A 22,122-nucleotide genomic window follows, 5' to 3' on the forward strand; every position below is an offset into this window, starting at 1 on the left:
GTACCATATTTCTCTAACACATAATTACACAGCTATCTGATCATTTAACTGAGAGAGACAAACATTTTTTTTTACTACGTCAGTGACACATGTTTATGCAATTACAGAGTTGGATTACTTCACACTTACGAAATTGTATTTTGTCTGTACTTTGTGAACTGTTCATATTTTTTTGGACCCATTGTGATATTATGAGAGCTTTGAATGATATATTTGGTATGGGATCACGATTTTTGAAGTACCTTTGAGGCAGATGACACTTTTGACATGAGCAGAGAATTTTTTTAGGTTTTGAAATTGTTGGAGGAAGCTACTACGATTTTGAGAGTTGACTGAGGTGTAATGATGTTATTATTATGACGACAATGTGTATTATGCTGTTGAGGTATGTTTATGATCAATAAGCTGATGCTATATGAGGAATTTGGTTATGCTATGTATTTATTATGATGAAATATTGAAGAAATGTCGACGAATATGTATATGTGTAATAAGGTAAGGAATAATAGTAGTGGTTAGGGACTCTGATTTGTGAAAAAGGATGTTGGAAACCAAGAATCGTACTTTAAGCGCTATGAAATGTATGTAAATGCGTGAATGTATTACAATGCCGACGAAAATTTTTGGACACTGTTATATCAATAGGATTTTGTTTCTACAGCTTGGTAACGCAAATTCTTGACCTGTGAAATATTTTTATATGAGACTGTCACTGTAGCGGAAAATGCTGTCGTAAATATTTCCGTAAGAAAGTTAAGTGACCACCTGCACGTAATGCGTCGTGGGCACCCAGCTGTGTCAGACGGCTGGAGAAAAAGATATTAGTGTGCGCCTTTTCAGAGGCACAGGTAGAAAAAAAAGGGAGTCCATTAACCTCGCTATTGACATTCCTTTATAGAAAGCACCACAAATACGACACGCTCATTACTTGGAAACATTCTTACATCTGCACACCTGATTATGACAAGTATCTTTCTACGAGAGTTCAGAGATTTCTTTACTACCTTATGAAATGCCATATGGCTAATGAATGATGTTTCATGCCTTCCTTTGTACATATTTGCTCATTTTCTTTAATATCTAGTTCCTAGCTGCACTGCAGCATTGGCTAAAATAAAATTTTATAGATGTACTAATATAAATATTTTATGCCTACAGATCCAGTAAAAAGAAATAATTGTATGATGTACTTAAAAAAAAAACGAAGGAGCACAAAAATATTTTACAGGAATTACACACAGAATTTTCTTTTCAAGTACTTGGTAATTTCTTTTGTAGAAAAATTTGTGGTGCACCACTTAATTTACATAGACATTAAGATGTGAATATATATTTCCCTTGTCTGCATTATTGTCTTTAGTGTAACGTTTTTTTCTGTTTCAGCTATGTCATGTTTACATATAAGTTATTTCATTTGCTGCTGCTGTCTGCCAAGCATAGTGTTACTGAATTTGACTTTGTGTTACTCTTCTAAGCCAGTTTACTACTGATTTGTTTTTCTTGTTTGCTGCACATTGCCATATATTAGTTGTAATATTGCAATTGCTTTGCTAATTTCTATAATGCTACTTGCTTCGCAAATCTGCGTTTTTTTTATTGCTGTTGCGTTAATTGTTTTGTGCTGCTGCATTGCCTCGTCCCTTAGTTAAGCATCTGAGCTCAGTAGATTTAAGTTAGCTTAAGAGGGGGTAGCCTATAAGAGAATGAGTTGCGATGAATTTGAAGAAATGCACTGAGAGGTTATACGAGAAAAATACAGAAAGCATGCTTGGATAGGATTTTTTTTGGTGGAAGCAAATGTTGAAATAAGACGAAAGATCTATGGAATGAAGTTTTGGGATGGACTGCAGTACCAAATGTTACACTGAAAACGAACCCTGTCCTTTCGTTTTGTGTTATCCCACTATGTGTTTGTGTACCCTTGTGTATTTGTTTTCTTCCTGTGCCTGTGTAGTTTCATAGAATTTTTTCTTCTTCTAATACTAAGCTACATTCACTATGATGAGGAATACTGTTATCCTCAAATATAATTGGCATTAATAATATGTTATTTACCTTGTAAATATGCTTACACATTATTTATTCTGTTTTATTTTAATGCTCATGTGTAAAGTTGATGTTTCAAAAGTTATTCTGATCTTTTATGTATGTACTCATGTCATAATTCCTGTAACACTGATGTATATGTTATTTCGATTCTTTTGTAAAGCCTGTGTTACTACAAATGTTATCTGTATCGTTATGTTCTTTAATGATGTATTTTGTACCTTTGTAATTGTATTCTCATGTTATAAAATTGTAATTGACACCAGTTTATCAAACTAAGTAACTTGTAAGCATTCATTTCACTGCACACATTTCCGTTGTTCATAGTATATGGACAATATGTGAGAAGTAGGGACTGTTAGTGTTTGCACGTGTGTTAATAATTCAGCAAGAGACCGGATAACAGCATTGCTGGTTGTAAGAACAATTCCAAAAAATTTGTGAGTGCACAAGTGGTGGTTTATGGACTTGCTATATTCTCCGCAAGACTCTTTGGGATGGTGAATGTGCACCTGCACAGTCGCAACAGATGGCTGCTGGCCGTCTCTACATGGACTACAGTGGGTCTGCATCTTTGATGACTCACCAATATCATTATTTCTACAAGGACTGCAGTGGGTCTGCAGCTCTGGTGGCCCACCAATACCGTAATCTCTACCAGGACTACAATGGGTCTACTCTGTGATGACCTACCTACCAATATTCTTCAAAACTTCGTCTGACTCTGCTGTGGGTTTGCTCTGTTGTGGCCCATTACCTGTCTGCATTTCAAGAGTCAGCACTGTTCAAATGGTTCAAATGGCTCTGAGCACTATGGGACTTAACATCTGTGGTCATCAGTCCCTTAGAACTTAGAACTACTTAAACCTAACTAACCTAAGGACATCACACACATCCATGCCCCAGGCAGGATTCGAACCTGCGACCGTAGCAGTCGCGCGAGTCAGCACTGTCTTTCCTTTGGAAGGACAACACTACTTCTTCAAGACTGTATGGAAATCCACTACTTCTGTGTGCAATTTCTTTTACTAATGAAACTTTGTGAAAAAAAATTGTAATTACTATTATGATGAATGATCAGGGCTATCTTTATGGACTGTGAGAAAATTTTAGCTTTTGACCAACATTGTATCAATAAGTGTGTGCATTTGATTTCTTTGTTATTGTAATTACGATTATGAAAAATTTTAACAAATATGTATTGCCCAGTGCCCAAAACAATTTGTAAAATTTTTTGTGGGGAGCATGGGGGCTACGTAAGTAGGCTGTTTAGATTCTTATATTGGTAACGCCACTGCCAAGTAGCGCTCTCTGTATGAAAATCACTGGCTGTGCTGTGTGCAGTCTGTGGCTAGTTTGCATTGTCGTCTGCCATTGTAGTGTTGGGCAGCTGGACGTGAACAGCGCGTAGTGTTGCGCAGTTGGAGGTGAGCCGCCAGCAGTGGTGCATGTGGGGACAGAGATGGCGAAGTTTTGAAATTCGCAATACTGGATATCATGAACTGCTATATACATTATGACTTTTGAACACTATTGAGGTAAATACATTGTTTGTTCTCTATTAAAGTCTTTCATTTGCTAACTATGCCTGTCAGTAGTTAGTCCCTTCAGTAGTTTGAATCTTTTATTTAGCTGGCAGTAGTGGCGCTCGCTGTATTTCAGTAGTTCGAGTAACCAAGATTTTTGTGAGGTAAGTGATTTGTGAAAGGTATAGGTTAATGTTAGGCAGGGCCATTCTTTTGTAGGGATTATTGAAAGTCAGATTGCGTTGCGCTAAAAATATTGTGCGTCAGTTTAAACACAGTCATGTATAATTTTCATAAGGGGACGTTTCATAGGTTTTGTTAGGTCAGGTTAGCTTAGGTTAGGTCAGTTCAGGTCTCCGATCTTCTCAATCTATTTTTGGATTCAGGGTGCCTCACGTTGTAAAGCGTCTCATCAGCTTCATACATCTCTATTAATTTTGTTGTTGTCGGTACACACCAATTGTATTTAGCGGCAATGTTTATAAAAACATTACAGATGACAGAACGCTGCAGCGATGCTAGCGCTCCACGTGGTAACATGTCACATTGCAGTGAAGAGAAGACAAGCGACTTCTTTGATCAAATCTACAGCGAGCCCCTAGATTCGATCAAATATTTGACGACATTTGACAAAGTTCCCTATTACACCATCAAATTTCTTTGAAAGAGATATTTGATAAAGATATTGCACAAAGAAATTTGATAGTGTAATACCGGCCTAAAGAGCAAAGTGAGTTCAGAGTGAAGCTTCAATGAGGTGCATCTACGCAACCCACAATCACTCGCCTGCGAGATTAGTTTGAGGAAGAAGGAACCATCCAGAATGGGCAGTAAAGCCGTTCCGAAAGACCACGATCATCCGCCGGTCCCACAAGAGAAACAGAATTTATCGAAAGGTTTGAGGAATCTCCTATAAAGTCTGGCAGCAAGCGGCTCGTGAGAAAGTAGTTCTAAAAACGAGCGTCCATCTCATTCTGAAGCGTGTCCTACATAACTCCACGCTCTGAATATGGGTGATCATGACCGGGACATTGAGTTCTTTGAGTGGCATCGAGCAAGAAGCGCATAGGTCAACCATATCCCATACAAGGTTGTGTGGAGTGGTAAGGCCACTTTTAAGTTAAATGATTCCGTTAATCGTCACAATTGTATCTACTGGTCACTTGAGAATCCTCAAGTGACATTGGAAACCATGTTTATCTACCTGGAGTTACAATGTGGAATGATTTATCAGGATTTCTTTCAGTACACATTAACTGGTGAAAATTACCAGACCTTACTACGGGAGTACGCCATGCCACGCATCGAAGAGATGTTTCGGCGCTGAGAATGGTGTTTCCAGCAGAATGGAGGACCTCTCCGCTACCATCGTGACGTAACGGCCTACCTTAATGAACACCTACCGGACAGATTGATAGGACGATGGGGAAGTACCAAGTATCCTTCATGCTCACCAATTTGGATATACCAGGGTATAAAGTCTTTGCGAATTTCATTCCATGTACTAAAATGGGACAGTAACTACGCCTCGAAAACAGGCGCATGAAGAATATATGCAGTCAGCATTTGAGGAAGAAAATGATAATGGACTCAAAGAAGCCAGTTGGAGTAATCTGCGAATGGCTCTACATTTGAATAGGGGTGATGCCATTATTTGACGATGTTGGCAGGCATGGGTGAACCACGGCCATACACAGTGTCAAGAGGGAAGCGGTCCACCTACAGAGACAGAAAGTGACGACCAAGCAATCGTCAGGGGGGAGCCCTGGATTCGTCATCATGAACATCGATATGACTTGCAACTGGTTCTCCAGTGACCACAAGTACAAGTAATAGGCGGCTCTCAGAGAGGGAGCTGAACCAAGGCGCCCCGTGCGCCACCGACTGCCACTTACCTCTGTATACCAACAAGCCCGCTTGCAGTGATGTCGGGCATATTCGGCCTGAAGCCTCATTGACTGGAGAAGAATTGTCTTCGGTGACGAATTGAACCGATGACCAGCGCAGACGTGCCTGGAGAAGCCTCAGACAACAACGGAATGCCACCCTGACTGTCAACCGCCATATGGCCCGACACTTACTTGAGATGGTCTGGGCTGCCATGTCATTTCATAGCAGGACTCCTTTGGTTTCATACACAGCACAGCACAGACATTCGTCGACGATATTCTGCGCCCTGATTTGTTGCCCTTGAAGGCAAGCCATTCTGGGCTTGCATTTCAGTAAGCTAATGCCCGCCTGCACATGGGATATCTACAGCTTGTATTCGTGCTTGCCCAACACTACTTTGGGCAACAAGCTCGCCGCATCTCTCCCCAATTGGGAACGTTTGGAGCATCATAGGCAGCGCCTTCCAACCAGCTCGATATTTTGATGACCTAAGGGGCCAATTGGACAGCATTTGGCACGATATCCCTCAGGAGGTCGTCCAACAACTGCATCAATCAATACCAAGCCGAATGGCTGCTCGTATAAGGGCCAGACGTGGACCAACGCGTTACTGACTTGTTCAGTTTGCGAAGGTCTTTGTCTTGAATAAAGCATTCGATTTTTCTGAAATTGTAATCATTTGTTTGTCTGTACACGCGTGTCACATCTACCGACTTGTATCCCGCTCGGATAATTCCTTCATGTTGCACTTCGTTTTGTCTTAGAGTGTATGAAATATTGTAAATAAATCTTTTTGCCCCTGTAAGCCGCTAGACTGGCAACCTGCAACTGTGATTTGTGACGAGTGCATCCATTTGGTGATACAGACTGAGAGGAGTACCTGGCATCGTTGAGCAACGCGTCCAGAGCGCTGCTGAACGTGTCGTACGTGAGGTCCTGGTACTCCAAAAGGAGGCCGGTGCCCCTCTTGGCCGCCCTCGCCGCATTGGCCACCTGGTCACCGCCGAATGGAATGGCCAGCACAGGTACGGCGGCCATCGTCGTCTCCACCATGCTCATCTGACCGGCGTGAGTGATGAAAACACGCGTGTTAGGGTGATCTGGAACACAGGGGCAAGGCATCGCTGGTTACTTGTCGTCACTTTCACTTCATTTGCTTCATTATGAACAACACGTTGTAACCTCCCCCTCACTTATCGACCTTAATGACAGTGAAAAATTAAACCGCGTGTACCTAATGGAAATCTGGGAAAAGCAATCGTCACCGAAGTTAATTTGTCGGCAAAGAGGGAGGAAAGGGTTACATCTAAATGAAAGGAAAAATGCAAATGAAACTGGTGGAAATTAATTTAGAAAAGGGGTAAAGTTAATAAAGAAAGTAAATGTGCGGCCGTTACGTTAACGATTAACTAGCGGTAATTAGATATTTGAGATTTGGGGGAAATTACGATCGCCAGTCCTAAGGACAATTACTATAGTAACTGAAAAAGAAAGGTTATTACACATATAATTAGCACTAGAAGCGTGGCAACTGAAGGTTGACACGTGTAGTGTGAAAACTGAAAGTTTGTCAGAAGTAATAAATTTCGCTACACTCTGACTTAATTTAGCAAAAGAATTAATAAAACCGGAAAATCGAAAATTAATTTAGTGACTGAAGTTAATAGTGAGCTTTCTTTCTGAAGCACATCGAAATTCAGTAAAATACGGTTAGTCTTGGACTACCTCAACAATCATTTCAAAAGCTACTTGGATCTACGCAATTTAGAAACAAGAGATTTAACTTTGAACTTTAATTAAATGATTCTGACCAATTAACAGCCTAGTAAAATTTAGTACGTACCAAGCTGAGCTGCAGTCACAGGTAAGCTAAAATATGGTAACAAAACTCGCACTCTTAAATTTTGCTTGTGTAATCTAAATATTGTAGCCAGCTATGAATACCTTAACTGAACTTTGAAATTAAAGCAGTGAAACCGAATGATGCTGCCGTTTGAACTTCAACGACACTCGGGTTCATTCCGGAAAAGGAAGGGACCCTGCTTGGTAATGCAATTGGGACAATGAGCAACAAAGGTTCATGCTAAGTTGCTGTAATTTTGTGAATGGAATAATTTTAAAAGCTGAGGTCTGTCATACAATTCTAAAACTTTACGTGCTTCCAGTCTTCCTTGTTGGTTGATTGAAGGTTTGAAGTCGTCGATCGAGGAGGTGGCGACAGTCACTCATTGACGGCCGTCGCTGTTGCAGAAGCTGGATGTTGGCGCACCTTCTTCTCGACACGGTCTCCAGCCGAAAACGGGCTCTTGATGTGCGCCAGCTAATGCTTCCCGTCCGCGACACCATGTCAGAAACTATTATAGCAAGTCGAGCGCAATTACATGCTGCCCAACCCCGAAAGCGCGGCAACTCGCGGGAGCGTCACACAACACACCTGCTCCACTGCACCACCCCAGCCTAACTCTCCTCTGCCCGCACTACACGCGGCAGAGTTAACACTACCAAAGATCCTGAACACTTTCGTTCTCCACACGACCTATCGATGTAATCGTTCGATAGCATAGTTTTCCCTAGGCCAGACCCAGCGTAAAAATACAAATAATATTTACAAAACAAACAAATTATACATCGACATAAATGCATATACAGGGTGAGTCACCTAACATTACCGCTGGATATATTTCGTAAACCACATCAAATACTGACGAATCGATTCCACAGACCGAACGTGAGGAGAGGGGCTAGTGTAACTGGTTAATACAAACCATAAAAAAATGCACGGAAGTATGTTTTTTAACACAAACCTACGTTTTTTATGAAACCCCGTTAGTTTTGTTAGCACATCTGAACATATAAACAAATACGTAATCAGTGCCGTTTGTTGCATTGTAAAATGTTAATTACATCCGGAGATATTGTAACCTAAAGTTGACGCTTGAGTACCACTCCGCTGTTCGATCGTGTGTATCGGAGAGCACCGAATTACGTAGGGATCCAAAGGGAACGGTGATGGACCTTAGGTACAGAAGAGACAGGAACAGCACATTACGTCCACACGCTAACACCTTTCTATTGGTCTTTTTCACTGACGCACATGCACATTACCATGAGAGGTGAGGTACATGTACACACGTGATTTCCGTTTTCAATTACGGAGTGGAATGGAGTGTGTCCCGACATGTCAGGCCAATAGATGTTCAATGTGGTGGCCATCATTTGCTGCACACAATTGCAATCTCTGACGCAATGAATGTCGTACACGCCGCAGTACATCCAGTGTAGTGTCGCCGCAGGCTGCCACAATACGTTGTTTCATATCCTCTGGGGTTGTAGGCACATCACGGTACACATTCTCCTTTAACGTACCCCACAGAAAGACGTCCAGAGGTGTAAGATCAGGAGAACGGGCTGGCCAATTTATGCGTCCTCCACGTCCTATGAAACGCCCGTCGAACACCCTGTCAAGGGTCAGCCTAGTGTTAATTGCGGAATGTGCAGGTGCACCATCATGCTGATACCACATACGTCGACGCTTTTCCAGTGGGACACACTCTATTCCACTTCGTAATTGAAAACGGAAACCACGTGTGTACGTTTACCTCACCCCTCATGGTAATGTACATGTGGGTCAGTGAGAAAGACCAATAAAAAGGTGTTAGCGTGTGGACGTAATGTGCTGTTCCTGTCTCTTCTGTACCTAAGGTCCATCACCGTTCCCTTTGGATCCCTACGTAATTCGGTGCTCTCCGATACACACGATCGAACAGCGGAGTGGTACTCAAGCGTCAACTTTAGGTTACAATATCTCCGGATGTAATTAACATTTTACAATGCAACAAACGGCGCTGATTACGTATTTGTTTATATATTCAGATGTGCTAACAAAACTAACGGGGTTCCATTTTTAAAAAAAGTAGGTTTGAGTTAAAAAAACATACTTCCGTGGATTTTTGTATGGTTTGTATTAAACAATTACACTAGCCCCTCTCCTCACGTTCGGTCTGTGGAATTGGGAATCGGTTCGTCAGTATTTGATGTGGTTTACGAAATATATCCAGCGGTAACGTTAGGTGACTCACTCTGTATATACAAATAGTAAAACAATTACAATATACAAAGACACAGAAATGTTATATCTTCAGGTAACAAAATAAGGAAAATAATTTGCAGTGCAATAGATGGAAATAGGAGGATATGCATTTCCGGCGTTACAACGTGACGAGCGGCAGATCTGTTTCATTCAGATGTTTTATCTAGTCAGCTTCAAAAGTCAATATCTGAAATAGCGCAAATCACAATTTGGTGAAGAAATGACAGCACCAACCAATAATGATGATGATGATGATGATGATTGGTTTGTGGGGCACTCAACTGCGCGGTTATCAGCGCCGGTACAAATTCCCAACCTTTACTCAGTCCATTCTCAACACTTTCATGAATGATGATGAAATGATGAGGACCACACTGACACACAGTCATCTCGAGGCAGGTGAAAATTCCTGACCCCGCCGGAAATCGAACCCGGAGCACCAATCAAGACGATGTTATCTGCGAACCGCGACTAAGTACGCTCCGAATGATATCATCTTCACTGTATGGAACGATTATAAAAATTTAAGTCTCTAGCGACTGATTAGAACAGTGTAGGTGCGAGCACTAACATATTACAGACAAGAGCTTATATTTGTACTGAACTTGAACTTTGCTCTTTTGAATATAGGAGTCGAGGCCCCATCATATTTCCAAATCCACAACCTCCGTAGATTTATTTTTATATTTTCCTTGTGGCCGTTTGTTAGTTATAAATTTGAACACAAAGTACGGCAAGATCAACAGGGTCACACACTTTAATACCTAGCTGAAGTGCTCGAACCGACAGAAAAGGAGAAAATTGGCCAGAACACTAGGTTACTGAAAATAAAGAAAGCCTTATACAAAACACAGGGTATTTACAACAAGAAATGTTTGTCCGCCTGCACCAAAATTCGTCACTACAATACTGTAATCGAACCTGAGGTGTTATACGCCAGTGAGACACTGATGTTACCCACGAAGGCCGACCTTGAGAACATTCTCAAACAGGAAAGAAAAATCACTGGGAAAATTATTGCACCAAACCTCACGGACGAAGGATATAGGCTTCACTCCAGAGACATCACAGAGAAGTTCTCCAACATCACAGCGCACATTAGAAAGAGGCGACTAAAATTTTATGGACACATCAGCAGACTCCCACAGACCAGACACACCAACAGAAGCCTCAGGTACATCCAGCGACTCAAGACGACTGCACCCTGCATGACACGAGTCAAAATTGATCTGGAAAGAGCTCAGTTAGATCCAGCGGACGTCATGGACAAAGGTGTCTATAGATACGAGGTGTACGAGTGGGAATGATGAGAAAACAGCACCCAAAGGCCAAAGTGGACTGAAGAAAGGAAGAGAGGATTTTGTGAACAGGAAGAACAAGTAATCATGAATGTTTCGCGTGGTCTGATAAAAGGCATGTAACGTGTGTAATAATATATATACAGGGTGTTACAAAAAGGTACGGCCAAACTTTCAGGAAACATTCCTCACACACAAAGAAAGAAAATATGTTATGTGGAGATGTGTCCGAAAACGCTTTCCTTCCACGTTAGAGCTCATTTTATTACTTCTCTTCTAATCACATTAATCATGGAATGGAAACACACAGCAACAGAACGTACCAACGTGACTTCAAACACTTTGTTACAGGAAATGTTCAAAATGTCCTCCGTTAGCGAGGATACATGCATCCACCCTCCGTCGCATGGAATCCCTGATGAGCTGATGCAGCCGTGGAGAATGACGTATTGTATCACAGCCGTTCACAATACGAGCACGAAGAGTCTCTGCATTTGGTACCGGGGTTGCGTAGACAAGAGCTTTCAAATGCCCCCATAAATGAAAGTCAAGAGGGTTGAGGTCAGGAGAGCGTGGAGGCCATGGAATTGGTCCGCCTCTACCAATCCATCGGTCACCGAATCTGTTGTTGAGAAGCGGACGAACACTTCCACTGAAATGTGCAGGAGCTGCATCGTGCATGAACCACATGTTGTGTCGTACTTGTAAAGGCACATGTTCTAGCAGCACAGGTAGAGTATCCCGTATGAAATCCTGATAACTTGCTCCATTGAGCGTAGGTGGAAGAACATACTGACGAAACTAAAATGAGCTCTAGCATGGAAATAAAGCGTCTCCGGACACATGTCCACATAACATCTTTTCTTTATTTGTGTGTGAGGAATGTTTCCTGAAAGTTTGGCCGTACCTTTTTGCAACACCACATTATATATATATATAATGTGTGTAATGATTTCAAGCGTGTGAAAAACAAAACAAAAAATTCTTTCGCCTATTATCGTACAGAACTACACGTAGATCCACTTCAGTATCGTGTAGTCAATGTTTTGTCATCATAGTATGTAATAGAATCGAATCACCAGAGCCCCTCTGCTAGTAACTGGCCTGCTAAGCAACTACACACACCCGAAAACTGCCCACAGTTGCCACCTTTCACCTGAGATGGCTTCTTTTTTTTTATTATGGTGGCGTCTGACGTCATTCCTATGACGTCAAACACACTCATGTGTCAGAAGCAAAAGCTGTATAACAAATCAAATGGACATCTGTGCAGTTTCCAACGATGCTGAAGGCCAACTTCCAGTGTAAAACATTGCATAAAATTACACTGGCGGAAGAAATATCGCAACTCCAAGAAGGAGTTCTGTGACAAACGAAAGTTGGTAGGCGTGTTTCTACATCTGAAAGATGATGTCTATTCCAGTTTCACGTCAGTCGAATAAGAGTGACGCTAGTAGCGCCATTACGAGGATGCAAATCAGGTTTGCTTAACACACGCTACGATAAACGTGAGTGTTGGTTACCTTTGAGATTCGACGCGGTGAGTTGATGTTAGGCAAGAATGCTTTACAGGCACCAAAGACGCCATTACCAGCAGGTCCGTGAGTTTGAAAGAGGTGGTGTAACACGGCTACGAGAAGCTGGATCCATGACTGTATGATAGCAGAAAAAACAATGGTAGCAGTTACTTCTGTATAATATCTGGGAGTATGCGTGCGAAACGATTTGAAGCGGAATTATCATATAAAATTAATTGTTGGTAAGGCGGGTGCCAGGTTGAGATTCATTGGGAGAGCCCTTAGAAAATGTAGTCCATCAACAAAGGAGGTGGCTTACAAAACACTCATTCGACCTATACTTGAGTATTGCTCATCAGTGTGGGATCCGTACCAGGTCGGGTTGACAGAGGAGATAGAGAAGATACAAAGAAGAGCGGCGCGATTCGTCACAGGGTTATTTGGTAAGCGTGATTGCGTTACGGAGATGTTTAGCAAACTCAAGTGGCAGACTCTGCAAGAGAGGCGCTCTGCATCGCGGTGTAGCTTGCTGTGGAGGTTTCGAGAGGGTGCGTTTCTGGATGAGGTATCGAATATATTGCTTCCCCCTGCTTATACCTCCCGAGGAGATCACGAATGTAAAATTAGATTCGAGCGCGCACGGAGACTTTCCGGCAGTCGTTCTTCCCGCGAACTATACGCTACTGGAGCAGGAAAGGGAAGTAATGACAGTGGCACGTAAAGTACCCCCCGCCACACAGCGTTGGGTGGCTTGCGGAGTATAAATGTAGATGTAGATGGATGTTCCTTCCGTGATACTGCAGGAAGACTAGGCACGAATTTAGCCACTATACATAATTGCTCGCAGTGGCGGTCACGAGAATGTACGATCGCAAGAACATCAGGTTCAGAAGGCCCACGTGGCACTACCAAAATAAAAGACCATCGTGTTCGGCGTACCTCTCTGGCGCATCGTACTACATCTGCAGCAACTATCTGAGCAGCAGTTGGCACCACATTGTCACAACGAACTGTTACAAATCGGTCACTTCGACAGCTCCGAGACAGACGCCCTGTAGCGTGCGTTCCACTGGCCCTAAACCACCGCCATTTGTGACTTCAGTGGTGGCAAGCGAGAGTTCACTGGAGGTCAGGGTGGAGGTCTGTTGTGTTATCTGATGAAATCTGCCATTAGCTTAACAGAACGCTTCAAATTGAGGACACAAATTGTGGGCCAATGTCGGAGACAATAACTTCAGGAAGGCCCTCAACGCAAAAAAATAGACGTCAAAGCCAGAATAGTACTGGCAGATGTAGTAGAAGACATAGGTACAACAAAAGGACAAATTAAAACTGTGTGCCGGACCAAGACTCGAACTCGGGACCTTCGCCTTTCGCGGGCAAGTGCTCTGCCACCTAACCTACCCAAGCACGACTCACGCCCCGTCCCCACAGCTTTGCTTCTGCCAGTACCTCGTCTCCTACCTTCCATATCAGCGCACACTCCGCTGCAGAGTGAAAATCATTCTGCAAACATCCCCCAGGCTGTGGCTAAGCCATGTCTCCGCAATATCCTTTCTTTCAGGAGTGCTAGTTCTGCAAGGTTCGCAGGAGAGCTTGTGTATAGTTTGGAAGGTAGGAGACAAGGTACTGGCAGAAGTAAAGCTGTGAGGACGGGCCGTGAGTCGTGCTTGGGTAGCTCAGTTGGTAGAGAACTTGCCCGCGAAAGGCAAAGAGGTCCCGAGTTCGAGTCTCGGTCCGGCACACAGTTTTAATCTGCCAGGAAGATTCATATCAGCGCACACCCTGCTGCAGAGTGAAAATCTCATTCTGGAAAAGGAAAGCTGCTGTACGCACCAATAACTATCAACCAGCGGGCGTTCCTAAAAGGACCCACAAAATCAAAATGAACGCGCTGCCAAGGCGCTGTAGGCGTCGGCCACGCAAAGAAGCGCTGGCGGGGAGCAGATTGATGCTCCGCGCAAGAGCGACAATTAGCAAGCAACTTCTCCATTTGTTGATGAATGTCGGCCCAAGTGCAGTGACGACGCGCTAATTGCTTCGTCCGCACTATACCCCAATGACCAGCGTGCAGTAAACGGAGAATTTCAGACTGCAGCGAACGAGGTACAACCACACGAGACTGATCACTGTCAGTTCGTAACAACATAACACCGTGGTGTACAGACAAGTTGTGACGTTGCACAAAGTAACGTCGAACAAGTGCAGTACGAATATACTGCAAAAAGAGTCTGCAAAGAAGCCTCGGCGGCTGTCGCGGAAGCAATGCGACGAAAATCCACCGGAAAACCATCAGCTAATTCCTTATCTTTGCGAATCAATAAACATTCATGACAATTCGGAAGAATCAAACACTGCGTCAAGACCGATAGGTAACGAGACTTCGCTTCAGCTTTGCTCTACATACGACGGGTCTCAGTGTCGCATCCCATCCTCGTCGCCAACTTTTGCATCCCGCCTGGAAGGCGGCGCGTGGGTAAGAGCAGGAAAAGGTGAAAATCTCTCGGTATTGCAGTGTGAATTAAAATCACCTTTACTTTAGCAAAAAGAGTAATACATAAATTTGCAATGTGGTGCGAAGTGTCTCGGCCGTCTGCTCTTCATCAAATGGGCTGAATCTAGAGTGGTGCTCGTGGAGCTGAAAAGCGCCTTCTAGAAGAAGCTGTCGTCGTCGTCTGTCGTAGTGCCAACTTAACTGGCTCTTAAGCCGTGGTTCAAAATGGTTCAAATGGCTCTGAGCACTATGGGACTTAACTGCTGTGGTCATCAGTCCTCTAGAACTTAAAACTACTCAAACCTAACTAACCTAAGGATATCACACACATCCATGCCCGAGGCAGGATTCGAACCTGCGACCGTAGCGGTCACGCGGCTCCAGACTGTAGCGCCTACAACCGCTCGGCCACTCCAGCCGGCACTAAGCCGTAGCATCGTTGATATCGATACCACACTTTCAACATGTGCTAGCATCAGCTTAGCACTGTATTTCCTTTCTTCTGCTGTGTTTCTTTGTACATCTACATCTACATCCATACTCTGCAAGCCACTTGATGGTGTGTGGCGGAGGGTACCTTGAGTACCTCTATCGGTTCTCTCTTCTATTCCAGTCTCGTATTGTTCGTGGAAAGAAGGATTGTCGGTATGTTTCTGTGTGGGCTCTAATCTCTCTAATTTTATCCTCATGGTCTCTTCGCGAGATATACGTAGGAGTGAGCAATATACTGCTTGACTCTTCGGTGAAGGTATGTTCTCGAAACTTGAACAAAAGCCCGTACCGAGCTAATGAGCGTCTCTCCTGCAGAGTCTTCCACTGGAATTTATCTATCATTTCCGTAACGCTTTCGCGATTACTAAATGATCCTGTAACGAAGCGCGCTGCTCTCCGTTGGATCTTCTCTATCTCTTCTATCAACCCTCTCTGGTACAGATACCACACTGCTGAGCAGTATTCAAGCAGTGGGCGAACAAGCGTACTGTAACCTACTTCCTTTGTTTTCGGATTGCATTTCCTTAGGATTCTTCCAATGAATCTCAGTCTGGCATCTGCTTTACCGACGATCAACTTTATATGATCATTCCATTTCAAATCACTCCTAATGCGTACTCCCAGATAATTTATGGAATTAACTGCTTCCAGTTGCTGACCTGCTATTTTGTAGCTAAATGATAAGGCATCTATCTTTCTACGTATTCGCAGCACATTACACTTGTCTACATTGAGAATCAATTGCCATTCCCTGCACCATGCGTCAATTCGCTGCAGATCCTCCTGCATTTCAGTACAATTTTCCATTGTTACAACCTCTCGATACACCACAGCATCATCTGCAAAAGCCCCAGTGAACTTTCGATGTCATCCACAAGGTCATTTATGTATATTGTGAATAGCAACGGTCCTATGACACTCCCCTGCGGCACACTTGAAATCACTCTTACTTCAGAAGACTTCTCTCCATTGAGAATGACATGCTGCGTTCTGTTATCTAGGAACTCTTCAGTCCAGTCACACAAATTGTCTGATAGTCCCTATGCTATTACTTTGTTCATTCAACGACTGCGGGTAACTGTATCGAACGCCTTGCGGAAGTCAAGAAACTCTGCACTCTTCGCCACTTTTTTTTGTCGCATCTTGTATAAAACTTTCCGTAGCTGTGCTTAAGTTCGAGCTGCATTAGATTTGAGGTGGCAGTTGTCGAGATCGTAAGCGATAATAAATATATAAACACAAACATGTGACTCACTGAGCACGTCGTTCTGCGGCACCCACGCTGCCGTCTTCACGTTGTCCGGTAGCGACGGCAGGCTGGAGGCGTCCACCTTCCAGAGCACGCGCTGCTCCAGCCTGGAGAATGTGTCCAGCACGGCCTGCAGCTTCTCCGGAGAGAACGAGTCGGGTCGGAACTTTGAGCCGAGGCAGAAATATACCACACCTGCAGGGCTGTCGTCCATGAATTTCTGGATGTCCTGCAATAAAAACAACAGCACCTAGACCTCTGCAGAATGAGTGTGGCCGTAGGTAGGGCTCACGCAGCGTTACGTGACTGTTGAGCGCGTATACATTCTCGCACTAAAATCTGAGACTGTTCCACTCCATTGTTCTGATGTCGTCTGTGCCTGCCGCGTGGACACTTCGAGAGTTTCGTGTCCGTTTCTCGACTACGCGGCACGCAATCACATTTACTGTAGTGCAGTTCTTGTTAATAAGGCACGTGCGATAATGTGCAACGCCAATCAAAATTTTTGTTGAAGGGTGTGTAGTGTGAAGATTTCATTGTGTTTAACGATACGTACGTCTTGATATCCAGGAAGAATTATCAGTCATACGTTTAGTACTTTAACTTAATCTTGATTTGGAGGGGGGGGGGGGGGCACTAATTAAAGGTATTTCGTAAGGAATCTAAAGTATTAAATTTTACATGATTTAAAGCAATGTCTGTGTTGTGTACATAGTTCCGCGTAGCCAGCACGTACAAAACTTTCCCACTAGAGCGCGCCCCACTAAGCACACCGAGCGAGGTGGCGCAGTGGTTAGCACGCTGGACTCGCATTCGGGAGGACGACGGTTCAATCCCGTCTCCAGCCATCTTGATTTAGGTTTTCCGTGATTTCCCTAAATCGTTTCAGGCAAATGCCGGGATGGTTCCTTTGAAAGGGCACGGCCGATTTCCTTCCCCATCCTTCCCTAACCCCGAGCTTGCGCTCCGTCTCTAATGACTTCGTTGTCGACGGGACGTTAAACAACACTAACCTAACCACTAAGCACAACAGCGCAGGCGCAGCACTCGCCCGTCTCCGCACTACGAGATAGCGCTGCCATAGAGACGGACCAAATTCTGCTCCCGCCGATCCGTGTATTAATATGTAACACAGCAAATGAGATTGCTGCTAACGTAGAACCTTTTCTCCTCGCGGATCACACTCGCGCAGTGATACATGAATGCGCGAGGTATTATAACGAGTTTACAGACCTCCGATTAGTCTGCCTGCATTTGTCTGCACCAGTCTGTACCAGTCTGCACGAGTTCTACATTTGTCTGTACCAGTCTATAGTCAAGTTTCAGTCTGCGCCTAATAAGATTACCATATTCCTGTGCATAGCCATGAAGATAAATGTATAGACACTTTTTTCAAGTATCAGAGATATATGTGAGAATAAGATTAACGTACCAATACCAAAGGAACTTCAGATTGTCAGTTGTAAATAGCATCCAGAACCAAGTTAAGTAATTTTTATGCTTGTTGTTATTTTAATAAACGTGTGTGAAAATTAATCAAGTTCTGTTTAAAGTTGGTCACTGTCAATCTGCTACTCTAAGCCTGCAAGTGGCATTTCTATCATCTGACCTCACGGCAGAAGATAAACACGCCACGATAAGACCACGAGACATATTGCTGACACTCGCCTACTTCGTTAGAGCGACAAGTCAAATAATCTGATGGTGTGTGTACTGAAGGTCTTACAGTACGCACACCACAGTCTGTTAAAAGAATTCAGTATGGTGTATGATAACTCTGAGGAAGATAATGTTCAGAAAGAGTAATAGTTCATCTAAGTTCGAGTTTTTTCTGGAGCATTAAACGGTTTCAATGCAACTGCAAAATAACCTGTTACTTATTTACGCAACATTTCACTGAAGATTATCCTGACTAGTTAAATGAAAAATGCGTTTGGCAAAAACTTGCACTGCCACGCCTTGCACCGCTGACTGAGCAGCCATTATTATTTTCGAAAAAAAAAGGAAAAAATAGTTTAATTTCCCAAGGGTGCCTGGTAAAAGAATTAAAGAGGCAAACTGCCGCGACAGTGATCTATTTCAGCTCATCATTTTTGCAGTTCAGATAGAACAGAGCCGAGTTATCCATTGCCATGGTGGAAGTCTATTGCAGGGGCTGAACGAACCTTTTGTGAAAATATTAGGAAACGTTTTCATTTGCAAAATTTCATACGAATTCAACAGATGCGTTTTATAAGAAGGGACATCTTCGTTACGCAACAGTTAACCATTGTCTGTGATTGTTCTGTGGCAAAGCCATTCTGAGCATTAAATGCATTTACTGACAGCCAGATGCAGTATAGATTAATTGGTATCACATACATGAAAAGTAATTAGCACAGTTATATTCGCGTTTTAAAGAAGGGTAGCAAAGGCGATTCTACACTCATGCTCATAAATTAAGGATAATTTCAGAATGTGGTGCCACACAACGTGGCACTAGACAAAACTGGCGCTAATAGCATAGGCACTTAGGGGACACACACGACACAGATCTGTAAGTCCACGGTATTGGTGATAAGTTGAGAAAACCGTCCCGAAACACATGTGCTACAAAATGCCACTGCTTCCTGCGCATGTACCCCGACACGTACACAAGCCGCACAACGGGTTGGCATACTCTGGATCAGGTGGTTGAGCAGCTGCTGGGGTATAGCCTCCAACTCTTGCACCAGTGACTGTCGGAGCTCCTGAAGTGTCGTAGGGGTCTGAAGACATGCTGCTATACGTCGACCAAGAATATCCCAGACGTGCTCGATAGGGTTAGGTCTGGCGAACAGGCAGGCCTTTCCATTTGCGTCATATATTCTGTTTCAACGTACTCCTCCATGATGGTAGCACGGTGGGGCCGTGCGTTATCATCCATCAGGAGGAAGGTGGGACCCACTGCACCCCTGAAAAAGTGGACATACTGGTGCAAAATGACGTCCCGATACACCTGACCTGTTACAGTTCCTCTGTCAAAGACATGCAGGAGTGTACGTGCATCAATCATAATCCCACCCCACACCATCAAACCAAGGACATTAAGGGGTTGGTATCTCGTTCCTGGTTCACGCCAGATGATGGTTCAAATGGCTCTAAGCACTATGGGACTTAACATCTGAGGTCATCAGTCCCCTCACTTAGAACTACTTAAATATAACTAACCTAAGGACATCACACACACCCATGCCCGCGGCAGGATTAGAACCTGCGACAGTAGCAGCAGTGCGGTTCCGGACTGAAGCGCTTAGAACCACTCGGCCACAGCGCCGGCTCACGCCAGATGAAAACCCGGCGATAATCACCATTCAGACTGTACCTGGACTCGTCCGTGAGCATAACCTGGGACCATTGTTCCAATGACAATGTAATGTGTTTTTGACACCAGGCTTTACGGGCTCTCCTGTGACCAGGGGTCAGTGGAATGGACCTTGAGGTCTCCGGGCGAATAAACCATGTCTGTTCAGTCGTCTGTAAACTGTGTGTCTGGAGACAACTGTTCCAGTGGCTGCGGTAAGGTCCCGAACAAGGCTACCTGCGGTACCCCGTAGCCGTCTGCGGGCACTGATGGTGAGATATCGGTCTTCTTGTGGAGCTGTACACTGTGGGCGTCCCGTACTGTAGCGCCTCGGCACATTTCCCGTCTGCTGGAATCGTTGCCATAATCTTGAGATCACAATTTGTGGCACGTGGAGGACCCGTGCTACGACCTGCTGTGCTTACCAGCCTCCAGTCGCCCTAGTAGTCTAGCCCTCATAATGTCATCAATATGTGCTCTTTGAGCCATTTTCAACAGACAGTCACCATTAGCACATCAGAAAACGTCTACACACTTACTCGCTGCACCGTACTGTGACATGCACCAACACACCTCTGCGTATGTGACTGCTGCCAGCGCCACCGTGCGACGACCGCAGGTCAAATGCACCGCACTGTCACATCCTGAGGTGATTTAAAACCGCAAACCGCCCACCAGAGCGTTGTTTCACCATGTATCAGCATTATCCTTAATGTATGAGCATGAGTGTAGATCAGACACAGTAATCGGAATTTCAAAAGGTATTTGCTTTCACATTACTAGCCAGAGATTTTGGCGCACACGCACAGCTTCCAGTTACGAAGTAAAAGCTCGTAAGTTTCAAAGTGAAACACGTCCTTCGTTTTACATTGTCGCCACCGCAGTAAGCAATCTTCACTTCGCTACATTTGTTACCTCTTTGTATTGCTTTGGCTGAGGCTTTGTTTATGTAACTGTTTCTTTTTCGGTACTGTAGTGAAAAACTATTGACTTGTAGTGAGATAACCTGTTGATACGAAAGTCTGCCGACTTGCGAACTGTACAGTAGCTTACAAGTTACGTGAGACACTCATCCGTATGTGGAATTCAGCTGGCGAACTGCATCTCCCCTGTTGTACTGTGGCAGTTCCATTTCTTTCTCATCTATTCTTTTCTCCTCTTCCAGTACTTTTACATCTTTTCACCACGTCTCATTTTTCTTTCTTCACACCACTTCACACCTGTTCACTTACTGCTCCTGCCTTGGAATCTGTAAGGGGTCCGTAGGCCCTTACTATAAGTTTTGCGACAGCACAGGTCGACAAGACAAACAATCGATAATGTGTGTCGGGTTGCGAGAGCGAGAGCGAGTGTTGAGGCAGTAGAGTGGGACCCAGGCTGCGGGCCGGGCCGTGGGGCGGCCGGTGGCCGTCATGCAAGGCCGTACCGACAAAGGGGGTGGCCATCGCCGCGGTTTAACCCCTTTTGTGTTAGAAATATACGGGAAAGTGAACAAGTACAATTACTAGTGTGATTCAGTGATATTTCAGTGCCGATATTTGTATTTTTCGCGTCTACCGCGCCGGCATTATTTGGATTGCAGTGTTGGATTGCAGTGTTGGATTACAATGATTAAAATTTGCGTGTGACGATAATAAATAACGAAGAGGCCTGTGCTGTGATTAGCCGTTATTAATTCTGTACGACGAAGGCAGTGGCTGTCTCCTTACGTTGTGTTTTCGGTGATAAATATAGGTTGTTGATTAATGAAGCTGTGTTGCTGTTCTTCTTGGCACCAGACATATCATTATTACAGCATTCGAGAAGGACAAAATGGAATGTAACAACTCCGTAGCAGTCCAATCCGATTGCCAGCCCCATTAGGTACACGGTCACATTAATTAGTATCTATTTGGGCTGCTATCAGATCCCGATCGAGCGGGATAAGTCAGTAGAATAAACCGGAGTGTTACAAATCCTACCGCATTTAACTCTTTCCTTCTGAAAATCTCTCTTTCTGTTTAATCTTCTTATTTTATTTTGTTTATTTCTAAACATCTCTGACCTAAATTGTTGTTAATTTCTTTCATCCAACATACTTGAAGATATGTTTTGTCGGTCCACTGCCGTTCATACGTTATAAGTACCCAAATAATATCAATCTTTTTTCGTTACTGTTTCTGTTATTTTTTCTATAGTTTCCTAAATTTCATCATTTG

The 22,122-nt window shown here is 43.8% G+C and overlaps 1 protein-coding gene across 5 annotated transcripts in view; it reads right to left on the minus strand.

The window, feature by feature from the left end:
• The window catches only part of LOC124615573 (UDP-glycosyltransferase UGT5-like), a 156,569-nt gene that overhangs the window by 32,362 nt on the left and 102,085 nt on the right, over positions 1-22,122 (minus strand). For all 5 annotated transcript variants that reach the window (XM_047143555.1, XM_047143554.1, XM_047143558.1 and 2 more), the window contains exons 6-7: positions 16,609-16,831; positions 6,343-6,562 (exon numbers count right to left, since the gene is read on the minus strand). In XM_047143555.1, the coding sequence (XP_046999511.1) occupies positions 6,343-6,562; positions 16,609-16,831 (443 nt within the window). The remainder of the gene's footprint in view (positions 1-6,342; positions 6,563-16,608; positions 16,832-22,122) is intronic.

The sequence above is a fragment of the Schistocerca americana genome, chromosome 5, assembly GCF_021461395.2.
Source record: "Schistocerca americana isolate TAMUIC-IGC-003095 chromosome 5, iqSchAmer2.1, whole genome shotgun sequence".
Lineage (NCBI taxonomy): Eukaryota > Metazoa > Arthropoda > Insecta > Orthoptera > Acrididae > Schistocerca > Schistocerca americana.